This window comes from Rhopalosiphum padi, chromosome 3, assembly GCF_020882245.1.
Source record: "Rhopalosiphum padi isolate XX-2018 chromosome 3, ASM2088224v1, whole genome shotgun sequence".
NCBI lineage: Eukaryota > Metazoa > Arthropoda > Insecta > Hemiptera > Aphididae > Rhopalosiphum > Rhopalosiphum padi.
Window position 1 is genome coordinate 9,556,713 of NC_083599.1, and position 15,350 is coordinate 9,572,062.

General features: G+C 25.6%; 1 protein-coding gene across 1 annotated transcript; it reads left to right on the forward strand.

Moving 5' to 3' along the window:
• The first annotated feature begins 8,110 nt into the window (after positions 1-8,110).
• LOC132924786 (dynein axonemal heavy chain 6-like) lies at positions 8,111-15,336 on the forward strand. Its single transcript, XM_060989231.1, has 10 exons — positions 8,111-8,172; positions 8,248-8,347; positions 9,134-9,224; positions 9,314-9,651; positions 11,111-11,356; positions 13,109-13,552; positions 13,666-13,835; positions 14,630-14,856; positions 14,946-15,120; positions 15,195-15,336. The coding sequence occupies exons 1-10, from the start codon at positions 8,111-8,113 to the stop codon at positions 15,334-15,336; spliced, it is 1,995 nt and encodes a 664-aa protein (XP_060845214.1).
• Positions 15,337-15,350: the final 14 nt, after the last annotated feature.

Below are 15,350 nucleotides of genomic sequence, written 5' to 3' on the forward strand. Positions count from 1 at the left end.
AATTTTGAGTCTCTGTGATTATTCATTTTTGAATATTTGTATTTATCATCGCATTTTAGAGATTCTGTAAACACGCTTTGATTTTCAACTTGGATGGTGATTTTTAGCAGAAAATTCAATCAGCTAGACTGCTAGAGCTTTGATAAAAGTTTTAAAAATCACAGTACCTACTAAACAAAAAACAAATAGATGAAAACAATATTTCTTAGTTGACAATTCAATACACATTTTTTCATAAGTTTTATTTTAAGTTACAAAGTTACTGAAATAAAAAAAGGAGTTAAACATATGTTCACAAATAAATTATTTATGAACTTTGAAGTTTTAAATTTTGACAAAATAAGTTAAAACCGTGAACATTTTCAAATGTTTTTGTACTTAAGAAGTTTTGAATTTCGATAGTTTTGAAAATATACTTTACGTAAAAAGTTTTTACCAAAATTTCAAAAATACAAATACCTGATTTTTTTTTAGACATAGTTTAAATTTTCATAAAAAAAATTGGATATTATTAAACAAAAAATAACAATTTTAATTATTTTGTTTAATTGAGAAAACATTTTTCATTCATAGGAACTTCATAAAGGAAGAAAGTTCAAACTTTTCACCACTTTAATATAGAATACATATAATAATTAAAAACATTTAATTTATGCGATCTTATTGATCTTTTTTCAAAATTATTTCTATCTATCGTATATTTCTATAATATAAATAAATTTTGTTTATTTTATCTAACATATGCATTTTATATAATAATTTTAAATTACATTTATCAAATTTTAAAATGAAAAAGGGTGAAACCTCCAGGGAATTGGTGTGGGTTAGTAAGCTAATAGTCATTAATAGAAAAAAAATTACTCATAAAAATTAGTAATTTCATCGTAATATTGTATACAATCATTTATCATTGAATTGAAATTCCACAATTCCATTAGTGCTACCTATACTCGATTTGTATATACATGATTGTATTATGATATATCTAAAAATTGACGAGGTGTGTTGTCTCTGTCTTACTAACGTATACCATACCAAAATATATGTTCAGTGGTTTCAATTTTGTGTGTTCAGCTTAAATATTATAGTGAAATGACCTATTATAAAACTTAAATATAAGAACATAATCCGTGTTTTATCGATGATTTTACGGTATTTTAATTTTTAAGAAAGTTAGGAGTATTGTATATTAATATTTAAAATAACAAAAGTACTTCCCCGATTATGATTTTTATATTTCTTGATTATTTTGAAAATGTATTATTTTCTTTTGATTATACCTAAGCTTAGGTAAAACTTGTGAGTCGTGGCCGTATTTTTAATATGAGTATAAATTACTAATAATTAAAAATAATAATTTAATTACTTGTTTCCTTGATTAGTTAACGATATTTTACTTGTTCCTAGCTATTGTATTACCGATTACTCTAGCAAGTGCAGAAATAAAATTCTCAAAACTTAAATTTAATTAAAAACTATCTCAGAAGGACCATGTCTCAAACGCAACTTATTGGGCTTGTGATGATTTCAATAGAAAATTAGGGAGCTAAAAAATATAAATTATGATAGTTGGTCAAGCCATTTGCTCATAGAAGCAGAAAAAAAATACTTTTATTGTAATTATATTATTCAAGAAATTATTAATTTACTTTACATATTTGATTAATTTTTTTTATTGATTATTCTATACCAATTATAACAGACCAGTGTTTAATAAATTTTGTTTTCTGATAAAATAGGGCCTTCAAAGAAATAATATCCACGGAACTCAATGAACGTAATCCCACCATTGCCTATAGTCATTACTACTCATTGATAATGAACAGTTAATAGAGAATACAGAGCATTAAAATCTAATAACTACGTCATCGTCATAGTAAATAATAAATCTGTCAATTAACTTTTAACAATTATAATAATTACGTATAGTATAATACTATAATGACGTATATTATATTCTCACAAAAAGACTTCGGTGTTCCAAATAAAATATAAATGAGTAGACTGTTAATAAATAATTGTATTTAATTAAACATATTTCTACTTAGCCATTAATTTCTAATTATCGAAGGTCTTGTATGTTTTTGATCACACTTTTTCTTTTTCACAGGAATAGCGTTTGATTATCTACGTATGACGATTGACTTTTAATGATCGTTATATAAAATTATTGTTTTGATTATGGTTATTGTTTCATTAATATTGGTATAGTATTATAATTTAAAATAATATTTTCAAAGTTTATATTGTCTAAATCCAAATGTTACAAGAAATTATCACACTCGAAATGGAAGATTGAAGTTTTAAGATGTAATGAAAATAAAAAAAAAAAACACACACACACACATTGATTGTTGTAATGTTATAAGACGTAAAACACATAAGTAGGTAATATAAAAAAACTAACAAACAGATAAATAAAAAAATATTTAATTCCTCTTTTTGCTGTTTATATGAATGATCGAATAAAATATGATTATTGTATAAAAGAGACCCATATGCCATAACATTACCTCGTGGTACTCCACAATTAATTGCCATCTCTTTACTAGCGATGTCATTTATCTTAACAATTTGTTTTTTGTTATTTATGTAGCACTTGAAATAATTTAAACTGATTTTTTAAGCCAATATTCAGTAATATGTTGACAATTTCATGATGATTTATCGAATCAAACGCTCTCGCAAAATCCAAAAAAATTGCTATAACCTTATTAGTTATTACGATTATTAAATGCGTTGTATGTTAATTTATTAGCATTTTACAAGACATTTTTTTGTTCTTAACCTTGGTTTTCTAAATTTTTTTAAAACTTTTAATCTAGCTTTTATTATTTTTTTCCAAAATGTGAGCAAAATTGCTCATCATAAAAAATTATACTTATAATTATTAACACTCGTAGTAGTAACTCCAATTTTTAATAGTGGCTTAATAATTGCTAGTTTAATTTTATGAAGAAATAAACCTACTTTTAAACTTAGATTATAGATATATAATGTTAAGGAGTATATTTTATATTTTCGAATATAGACTATTAGACTAACATTTTTACTGAAACTACCATCATAACCTGCATAAGTATCATATTTTAGATTTGATATCATTTTTAGAATTTCGTAAGATTGTGAGAGTTAAATATTTTCTTTGAAAAACAGATCATATGATTCTTTTGTGATTATTTAATTTATATGCTAAATAACTACCAATATTAGTAAAATAATTATTAAACATATTTGAAACTCTGGCTGGATCTTTTGATGAAACTATATTATTTTCATTATTAAACAGTATTAATTAAATTTAGTCTTAATTTCTGTTTTTAGAGATTGTGATCTTATTCACCAGTTAATTTTGTGCTATAAACTCATTAAATTTTTTTTATAAAAATTAATTTTGGCATTCCTTAAAATTTAATATTTAATTATTATTATGATATATATTTAACCATATTATATAACTCAACATTTAATAACATCTTTCTGTAAATACCAAAAAATAGTAAAAATAAGATCACGGTAATATCTTAAAACAAATCAAAAATGCCATTTCGTTTAGTAAAATACACAATAGTATAAGATATTTAAGTTTTAAGTTCCCACAAATAATGTTTTTTTATTATAACAAAATAATTAACATCGTTTAAATAAATAATTGTAATTCCGTCAAATGCATATAAAAAAAATTGTGTCTACGTATTCTTATATAATATTCATAAAGGTATAAGAAAAACTAATGTTGAATCTTATATTAAATTTTCTAAGTTTTTGATTAAGTAAAACATAGGTATCCATATGTATATCTTATAGAAATAAAACTAAAAATTGTCATATAAACATTTGGTGTAATTTTCAAGTGTATCTATACTGTTATTCGTTTTTAAATAACAACAAAAAACGTTTTACGAGAAATATTATCATTATATTGATGAATATCCAATGTCATTCAAACTTGAACTTCAAACAATCATAAGAAATAAATGTGACTTTCTTGTAAACTTTTTATTTTTTTTATGGATAAAAAAGCTAATGAGGAATTTTGTATTACATTTTTAAATCCTATAAATATTAAAATAACATTTTTACTATATTATATATAACAATGGCCGTACATCGTTTGCGCATATTACTCACTATTGTTCATTTCGACCTTTTTGTAAGACTGTTGCGCTGCATCATTTGAATTTTGGGTTTTGCTTATGCATCGTTTGCATATAGCCCATATAGGTAGCCCGTTTACCATAATATCATATATAATTTACACATCGGTATATATTATTTAAAAACAAAACTAAAAGAGATTAAAATTATCCAAAATTCCAAAAGCGCAAGTTGTTTAATATAACTTTCAACTTAAAATGTATGTTTGTAACATTAAATTTGCATATATGAGTTGCAGTAGATATTTCTAATATAAACGTATATAACAAGATCAAACAACTTGAATGTTCGAGTCTCGGGTGACATGTGTAACCACGACCATTCCATAGTTTTAGTCAAAGAAAAATATGTATTAAATACGATGTATAATGTATATTAAATACAATTTTTAAGCATTAATGTTCCGTTTTAATTTAATTTAAACGTGATAGGTAAATAATTTTACAGAACACAACAATATACACGAGCACACGACTGTACTGCACAAAAAGTATTAACAACTTTGAGGTAACATACTAATTATTATTGTAGATAATGATTACGTAGATATAAATACACAATATCTTACATTACAAAATATATAGGTAATATTACAATATATTATAAGCTAAACTGATTTAATGTTCATTAAATTGTTGTGTTTTAAACTATTTTGATTATACATATATATATTAATAATATTATTGATGTTGTAAACGCAATAATTTTGGCACTTAATCGATAACTTATCATTTTTTTTTTATATAAGTCAGTTACGTGTATTTCAAATAAAATAGAAAAAGCGAAAAAAAGTTATGTATTACTAAATACTTATTATAGTTTTTAGTTATTATATAGTTCTGCGTATTATATAATAAAAATACGTGAGCAAATTCGTCAATTACGTATCTACTATATGTTAAAAGTAATAATTATATATCTCTATTTAACCCTAGAATGCTATTGCCTTATTTGCAGGTCTCGTGAGTTCTAACAAACGCATACTTTTTTAGTAAACCATACAATATCAAAAGTAAGATACAAATGTGTTCCACGTTTTCCCGATGTCGTATAAAACATTTTGTTTTACTAATTTATCCATATTTACGGTTTCTAGTGCTATTTTTGCTAATTTACAGTTTTAAGTGCTATTTATAAGTATATTATTTATATAAGAAAGGAAATAAACCAGCGGTTTCCAACCTTTTTTAGTTGCGTAGACCACCAATTTTGTAAAAAAATCTTTGAGGCTCACTAATAACACATCTATATAGTATATACCTATATATTCACGGGTGTATCGGAGCGTATATGCGAGCATACAGCGTATACCAGCGTATACAGCGTACACATAACAATGTATACGTAAAAAAAATATTCATTTTATAGGTATACGGTGAATGGTGGCAAATGGAAAAATAAATTGGCTTTTTAAATTATATTGCATAAAATTAAAATTAATATTTTACGATTGAATATTACTTATCTGGTCATATACCTACGCTATACTCGTATACAGACAGTGATCGAATATAATATAATTGTTACGGCTGTTATTGTTAGTACTATATTTTACATTCTATACAACGGTAGATATGTTTTATATAAATTTTTGGTACGATATTGACTAGCGAATGAAGTAAGAAAAAACTTTTTGAGATACATAATTTTAAAAAATATGGAGTATACTCAAGTCATTATTTACCAATACATTCCTATATATATATATGTGTAAAAAACAATTGTTTATTAATAAAAAAATTATTGAACCTAATTACAAGTTAAACAACTTAATATATTGGTAATAAGATTGTTTACATTGCTTATCTCCAACGAGAGAGTCAATATCTATGTATAGATTGAAAATTTGAAACTGGATAGTTTATTGCGTTAATTCTGTAATATTATATTATGGTCCACGGCCTAGTCCCACGCTACTCATGGCCCACTTGTAGGCCACGGCCCTTAGGTTGGGAACTGCTAAAATAAACGATAAAACTCCAATAAAGCATACAAATATGTAAACGAAAACATATATTTTGATTTTTAAATAGCAGGTGCGTTATTGGTTGCTATCGCCGATGACATCGGATAATTTATTTCATTCATTTTCAATAATTTGATTATTTTTAAAATATTAAAATATACTGCAGTTATTGAATTCGTCGTATTTACGGTCCAGAGCTGACCAAATACCGATGGTTTCTAAATGCCTACTACCATATTCTAAAAAAAATTTTGTTGACAATTATATTTTGCATATTTACCAATTTTTAATGCTAATTTTTCGCTTATTTTGGTGTTTTTAAGCGCTAAAAATATATTTCTGAATTTTTTAGTAAAAAAATATAAAACAAAATAAGTATTGTTTCAGATCATTCTAGATGTATTTATTATTAACAATAAGTTAAAACATCAACGTGAATTTTGCGGACTGAACGGTCACCGACTAACTGCAGATGACTCATCACTCATAGCAATATTATGTTTTATTTTATTAAATAGTAAATACTTCTAATACTTTAAGTATAAAGTCCATTAAAATTAACAAAATGCTTAAAATATTTTATAGAATAAATTGTATAACATAATATTTATACTTAAAGTTAAGCATTTTAATACAAGCTTCATTTTAAATATTTTAAAAAGGTTGAGCTTTATTTAAAATATTTGTTATAAGTGTTTGCAGTTTAAAATTATACGAACTAGGATACCTACGATTTATCATCAAACGAATCATTACTAAAATATTGAAACCAAAAAAATATTTAGACTACTTTTAAGCCATTTTTTATTTTATTAGTTACTCATCATTTCAAATTTAACACATCCTTTGCAATTACTTGAAGCTGTAAAGGACATAAATGAGATAATAAATTATAAGTTTATTTAGTTAATTATTTAAAACTTATTATCTTAAAATAATTTTCATTGAGGTGACCTACTTAATGTCGAGGTTCCTTCAAAACATTTCATACTTAAAGTATACGATTAATTTGTTTTGTTCAATATTACATTTGATTTAAAAAAATTAAATATTTTTTAATTTCCTGTTACAATATTATTTTATTTAATAAGTATAATAATATGCAATGCATTAGTGTGATAATTATATTTTAGTTTATTATTATAAACCGTGAATATCAATATACCTTACTAATTATGTTTTAATAATAAATTTTCAATTAAAAATACATAAAATTACATAGCTATAATCAATTTTTAGTACAATCATTTTTCAGAGAGTTTTCTAACATTGACTAATAATCTAATAATTCATCTCCAAAAATAAAGTTTAAAAATTAAATAACATTAGGCCTCTTAAATTATATTATGGTCTACGAAAGATATAAAAAATACAATATAATAGATCATTATTCTCAACGTCCCAAGTATAAGTATTCTAATATCAATTTTAATATTTAATCGAATTTGTGTCAAAATTACCGTTATAACTATTAAAAGTTAGTACGATTTTTATTTATGAAATACGATCATTAATCATTATGTTTTTATTATCATTCTTATAATTTATCTGATTAACTTCCTTAACATAAAGAAATATATTATTATTAAATAATTTATTGTACTTTATAATTTTTAGAAACATTTTATTGAGTATTGTATTTTTGATAAGGTATACTAATTATTGTTTACTTGTAGAAAATTCTTTAGCCTTGGATAAAAATAAAGTTTAAATTAGGTTTTTATTGTATTTAAGTTAGTACATAATAATTTATATTTGGTCGTTTTTGTAACGTGATTTTTTTTAAGTAAATAATATTCAAATATTTCTATACAATCCATCAAAGTTTTACTACGGTTCTGGAATGCTTGTTAAGAAACGTATCCTTAGCGACGACCTTTGAATCGATACAAACTAAATAGAGAATTAACGTAGGTACATTCAACCTATTGGTATGTTACAATGTTTGTCTTGTTAGTAGGCCATCGCTATTTGGTAATGCCTTAGATGAGTGTTGGTATGTCAGCTCAAAAGAGTTCGTCAAAAAAAAAATCAAAAATAAACAGAAAGTATGATAATCTATCTTTTTATACCACTGTGTAGGATCGTATAACTGTAATTTTTATTTTTATTTTGTTTGTTAGTGATTTAAATAGTCTTGTAGAAAACAATTTCACAATAGAAGTGTCAAATGCTAAATATTTGCAGTCTGCATTAAACGAAAAAGAGGAACATGGACATTCAGTGAGTTTCCATAATTTTATTAAAAAAATAACAAGTATAGTTATAACTTATAACCTTATAAGATAGTTCTTACAAGTATCATTTTGAATGTTATATCATTAGGGCTAGGATTACTATGCAATAAAAAATTGTAAAATATGCATTTTATTTACCAAAATATGCAATACAGAATATGCAAAAACAATTTTTTCAAAAATATTAGTTAATATTATTACATGCTATTATTAAATTATTTTTTTTTTTAATTTTCAAATGTGAACGATCGGCGATGAAATCAAAGATTTATATTGGTTGAAACTTCTTTCCAGATCACACAATGTTGTTAGAGCATATTTAAATGACGTGATTTGGCCCGGATTTAAAGTAGATAACAATAACATATTTTTCTTCTGTTTTATAATCACCGTTTATAATGTTACACATTTTTAGAAATGTTTTGAATCCCTTATTTTTCTTTAGTATTAAGTCCATTTTAGTTTAGATAGGTAATATATTTACGATAATTCGACAAATAAATCAATAGTTATAGATGTTCATCAAATAAATACCATTTAAAATTAACAAAATTTCCAAAAATGTATAAATATGCGCAATTACGTATATGCATTATGTTCAAAATATGCAAAAAAAAATTGTACTATTTAATCAAGAATAAGCCAAATCGTGGCCATAACTGACAACCAATCAATTTGTACTTAAAGAAAAAAACATGCAAATGCATAGAAATTCTAGCACTAGTTATCATTACTCACATGATGTAGCAATTATTGAATTATGTTTTATTAGTCCATATCTGAACGGTATACTAAAACGAGAGAAAATTATGCATTGTTCTGCAAGATTGATAAAGAAGTCGAATTAGACGACGCTAATTATTGTAAGCATTTACTATTATTTCCTAGATAATATTTGATTGTGATTTAATACAATTCGAGATTATACCATGTCGAGTTGAATGTTGTTTAGTTGTCGATATGAACGAGTCTAAAGATAACACTATCGTCGAAGATGGAAAAATGCTGGTTAAAGAAGAACCACCCGAAATATTAAACCTAGATAAGACCATCGAAGAATTTAAGACGACGATGGAATTCAAATTTATTTATCTAGTTTACGCAGTCAGCAAAAAATCTAAATATTTTTCACCATATGATTTTAAAATTGTCTTGTTTAAAAATATCAATAAACATTGTTTCTTTACACTAAGTAAGGAAGGTATGCTGTCTCACTTTCAAAACGAAGTGTCATTCACGCCCTTTGCGCAATTTGAAGAGGAATATAAATTATATAAGAAAATCGTAAAAGTAAGTGTAGGTTTTTATATTAAATGGTTATAATATAATATGCACAGTTAAACGTATTGGTATACGTTATAACAAGTATTATCATAATATAAAATTTATTCTAATATTAGTAGTAAATAATAAATTATAAATACAAATTAAAAAATAATAAATTATCTTAAAACAAATTATGTATGATGAAACATTTAAGACTATTTTTCAATTCAGATTTTGAGTAAACTTTTAATAAAAACATACAAAATTAATATTTAAACAAAAAAAATGTCATTAAGTTTACGTAGTAGTTGGCGTACCTACTTGCGTATGTAAGCTCTAACTAAATACTAAGGTATAGTTACTATTTATTTAGTGACTTTAACGTTGTAGGTATAAACTTAATACATTAAATAAACAACTGTTGAGCATATTTTATTATATAACATTAAAATATATTAATTTAAATTTTATAACAATTTTATAAAGTATAAATAAAGACATAAAGCTCAGAAAAACTACGTTGACATTTTTTAATTTCAACTGAGAATCAAATAATTTACTTCGTGGTAGAGGCGTATTTAACTTATGTCTATAGAGGAAATGGGTTGTTAATTTAATAAAAAAAATTAAATTATCTATTGAATAGAATATATATTTTTCTTTAAATAAAGCTCTTGTTTAACAGTGCAGTGTGTCAATAATACTTTTAAATTTTGAAGCTTTTATTTAGAAACTTATTTTTAATTTTATGATAATTTTACTCCTACTTATATGCATATTGGCAACGATGTTTTTATGGCGTAAGCTAGGGTTCTAAATTTGAAATATTTCAAAATTGAAAATTTCACTGTTTTTGAAATATTTTTCTTCTTTTAAACATGATCGGTTATAGTTGATTAGATATAATATATTGATTAAACACAAAAAATATTCTTAGTAAATATGCAAAAATATGCACTATACATTTTTGATATTTTTTTAATTTATCACTTGTATTATTAATTGGATCCTTATTGGTTATTATTATTATTCTGTATTATACATAATTTCTTTGTTTCACAAAATAAACCAACTTTTGAAAATTTTCACTTGTAAGTTGATGTGATTATAAACTTTAAGATATAATAATTTATATTTTATTTTTCATTGCAATGAAATATTTCATGAAATTTTAAAACCCTAGGCGTAACTTTAGGATTAATGCGATTTCTATGAACCTATAAAAACTTTGTTTACCTTTGAAATCCTCGCTAATTCATAAAAATAACTTCGCACTGTACTAATATACATCTCTTTGTGAAAATACTACAAATATGAAAATCTAAAAAAAAAATATATTTTATCAACAGGTGAGAAACGACATTAATAAAAATGTATTTATCTGGTTATTTGGTCAAAAACAATTTGCTAAAAAAAACTGTCATCGTTGCAGCGATGAAAATGATGATACTAAATATAATTGTTTATATTATTTTGTACACAGATACCGCTGTTTAAATACTACCTACAATGGAAGTGTCTACACTTCTGGTATAAGTACATTTCGCAAAACAAGTACTGTCGGGCGAGAGAAGAACTACAAGGTCCGCTGTCGTTATTTATGCTGTCCGGTCCACTGCGGGACGCATCGTTAAAGGTATATGACCTGATTTATCAGAGCGCGGCAATGAGCTTGTACAACGGTTCAGTTACGGAAGAAAATACCCTTCAAGCGTTTAAAGAACAACAGGTTAGTCTTAACTGTTAATGCATGCAAATTATGAAAGGCGTGTTATATTTAGGTATATTTTAATCCAACTGTTATTGTACCTACATTATTCATATTCAAGTTAGCAAAGTTTTTAGTCTTTAGATATTAATAAAATAACAACGTTTCAATGATATAATTGAACAGTCTGCTTTATGTTGTTTAAAATTAAGAACACAAGATAAATAAATGGGTATAATAATTCATTAATATTTGTTCAACTTTTTAATTACCCACATAGATCAATTGTCATTTAAAACGTAGACATTTTTATACAGCAATTATTAACAAAAATGAACAATATATTGTTAATTATACGCTCAATTTATTTGAATATATTTTTCCTTCTCTTTATATTTATAAGTTTTAGTGAAATTTATAAATAATATTCAACAATAAAAAATATCGGAATAAAAACAAAAAAGAAAATAAGTGTAGTGGTGTACCTAAAAATAATTTTATGAATAGGTAATTATTGCTGTTTAAAAAATAATGTATAAAATATTAATTCACTCTAAAATATAACAAACAAATAACATATAATACAAGTAAGTACTAAATATTAATTAACTATTTTTAATTTAATTTAATTAATAAATATTCACCTAGTTATAATGAAATGACTAACAGATACAGATGTAATGAGTTACAAATACTCAAATCCAAAAACGTTTAAAATTTAAAATGTTATTTTCAAACAAACTACTGTAGACATTAATATTTAATTATTTAATTGAGAATACTCTTTTAGGCATATTATATTTTGTTTACACGAAAAATTATATAATTTTTATGTAATGGTACTCGTATAGGTACCTATTAATCAAACAATTTAAAAAAAAACCTGCTCTGTTGTATTTTCGGTTTTATCCATATAATGGTTCAATTTTACATGTTTATACAATTTTTATTTTCTTAATTACATTAAAATACCGAAATCGTTATTTTTCGTTTATTGTCCAATTTTTTCAACATTTTAACTTAAACTAAGTATAAAAAAAAATTAAAGTATTTATTTTTTAATAACGTTTTGAGAAAAAATAACTTATGAGAAATCTTTAACTAAATTTTCAAACGTTTTGATTAAGAAATAAAAAAGTAATTAGGTAATACCTAAATTTTATCAACTGACTTCGAAAAAAAATCTAAATAAAAGTCTAAAACTGTAACTATTTATAATTATCATAAAGAGAGCAAATACATTTTTTTTTAAAGTTAATAACTAATATAAATGTTTAGTAAAATTATTAAGTATCTACGGTTATCCCTTTTGGAATTAGAGTGTTAGACACAACTAAAAACAAATGTATTATTTTGTTAAAATTTGTGTTGCGACTGTAATATATCTTTTGTCATGTTTCTCATTTATTCTAATTTTTTAACAACATCGCTTCCTTCAGTATCAACTAGCTCAAGTATTACACTAGAAACTTAAATCTTAATAACTATAGGTACTACGTGGAATGTCTACGATTTATTTGTGTGTTTTATTTTCAGATTGTTTATAATAACATGAGTACCTATAATAAATCCTCAAATAGAACTAATACCTTAAAAACGTTTATTATTTTTATAAATTGCATAAATACCTACGTGCCACGTTGCTACGTAGAATCTTATCTTTGTTTTCCAGCGTATTATACACACATAACTTCATAAGCTAAGATAGCTCAGAATTTGAATCATATTTTTATTATTTTTTTTTTGTCGATATTCTGTGTGTATCTCGTGCAGGAGAATAGCACTGAGGCGGCCGTCGGACACTTACAGGGCCTACGCCTGGCGGTCAAAAACTTGGTGTTGGCCGCGTGTTCCAGCGTCCTGGCCGAGTGCGGATTCACCGTGGACGACTCAGAATTTCGTGTCACAAAGACCTCACGTATAGCACAGTCCCGAGGCGGTGGTGGTGGTAGTGGTATCACCAGCTATACGATGCCGTTTGTAAAACAAAGGACCAAACTGAAATGTTGTCAAAGGATATGCCGGTTCATCGCGTTGGTAGATTTCCAGCTGCAGTCACATCTCCACAAAATAGCCAGCAATCAGATCGTTCATTTTGAAGCGGATGTGCGCAGACACTACAAGAACGTTCCCGGCGAATTATATCAACTGAACGGCCACGACAACGACAACGTCGACAACGCACTAGAAAATGACAGGTCTTCGGACGATCCAAAGGTGAGAATAAATAATAATTATTTATCCGGTCGAATAGATCGTAATATAACAATATCATTATAATCATCGATTTTTATGAAAACTATATAATATTAAATATTTCCAATACGTAGTCGCCGTTGTTCATACTGGAGGCGTTTTTAACGAAAAATGGTATCGAGTTTGATAACACGCAAAGTGATTTTATTGCTTACGTGACGTTTTTAATGGAAAACTGGAAATGGATCGTTATCACTCACGTTCCACCGCTCCTAGACGACATCGAATTCAACGATTTCACAAAGTAAGTTTTAAATACACTTAGGCACCATTACGCAGTGTTGGGTAAACTGTTTTGAATAAGTAATTATAATTATATATATTATTATACACCACATACATGATACTTACTCGTTTCGTTACGTAGAATTTTAGTGATTGAGGATAAATGTATAAACATTTTAGAAATCAAAAGAATACATATGAAGTTGTTACTTTTAACTAAGCAATTCTGACACTATCTTTATGTGATTCATATTTTAAATGTATAAATAATGTATTTTTATGTAACCGATTCGATGGTAGGTACCTACTGGATTAAAATCATTCGTGGCACGATAATATATTGCTCCTAATATATATAATAAAAAAATAAATCTTATAGACTATATTATCTGATTGTAAATCTGCAATAGGTATGTCTGGTTTTAATTATTTCGAAATTATCGTCATTGATTCTCATAAAATCTGTGAATAAAATAACAACTAAAGATAATGTGAATATAATATATTGAAATTAAATTAACAAGAAACGGGAGATAATGAGGATGTTATGCGTCATTGTGCTCATTAGCTTATCGAGACAGCATGCCTGTAATATTAATCTCATCACGATGAAATTCGATTAATACGTCTGTTGTCTTGGCGTGATGAACACCTAATTTTAAATAGTAGTGCTAAATAAATCGCTACTTTATTAACAACTAGGTAGCTAGATAAATGATTTGTATTACTGTATTAATTGTATAGGTAACTAAAACTTTAAGTGCCTGTTTAAAATCAAATTGAAAACTTAATCGATGGTAATAACAATTTTAGCCCGTCGATTTGCGGTAATAAAAATGATCAAGTATGCAGTGATGGTCCATCACTGCAGTTTGTGTTCGACATTGACAATGCGTATCAGAGCTACGCGGAAAAGATATTGAATTATTTCACTACGAATTTTGAGGCGGTACATAAGTACTTGAAACGTCTGGAATATGTTCACATTATTTACAAGGAAAACGAAGACATCGATCGAGAAAGTATCGTAAACGAAACCAGTAAGTATTTAATCACTCGAGTGTATAAGTACTTGCATAAAATCCAATATTCACCGTATTGAAATGTACATATCGTTTTATTTTATTAGGCATAAAGAATTTTCAACAAATGTTAGAGAAATACAAACAACAAATAACCGACGTGGATAAAATAAAGACCACGCATATGTTAGGCATGTTTCATTTAAAATTACATCTTTTGAAAAATGTTGCTAAGCCTACCTGCGAATATTTATTAGATCTAGTGGAAAAAACGCTTGTAAAGTATGTGCAAGATCATACTATACTAAACACGTATGCAGAAAAACTATCTTATAATAAAATATACCTTAACTTAGAGCAGGAAAACGGTTGGTGAATGAACTGTCAAACGAAATAACTGACTCACTCAAGTACCTTCACACCTCGCCATCTACTGCTGCGCAATATGTAGATTATAAAAAGTTCTTGGAAAATTTTTCCATAAGGGTTTGTGTTTGAATAATATAATAATA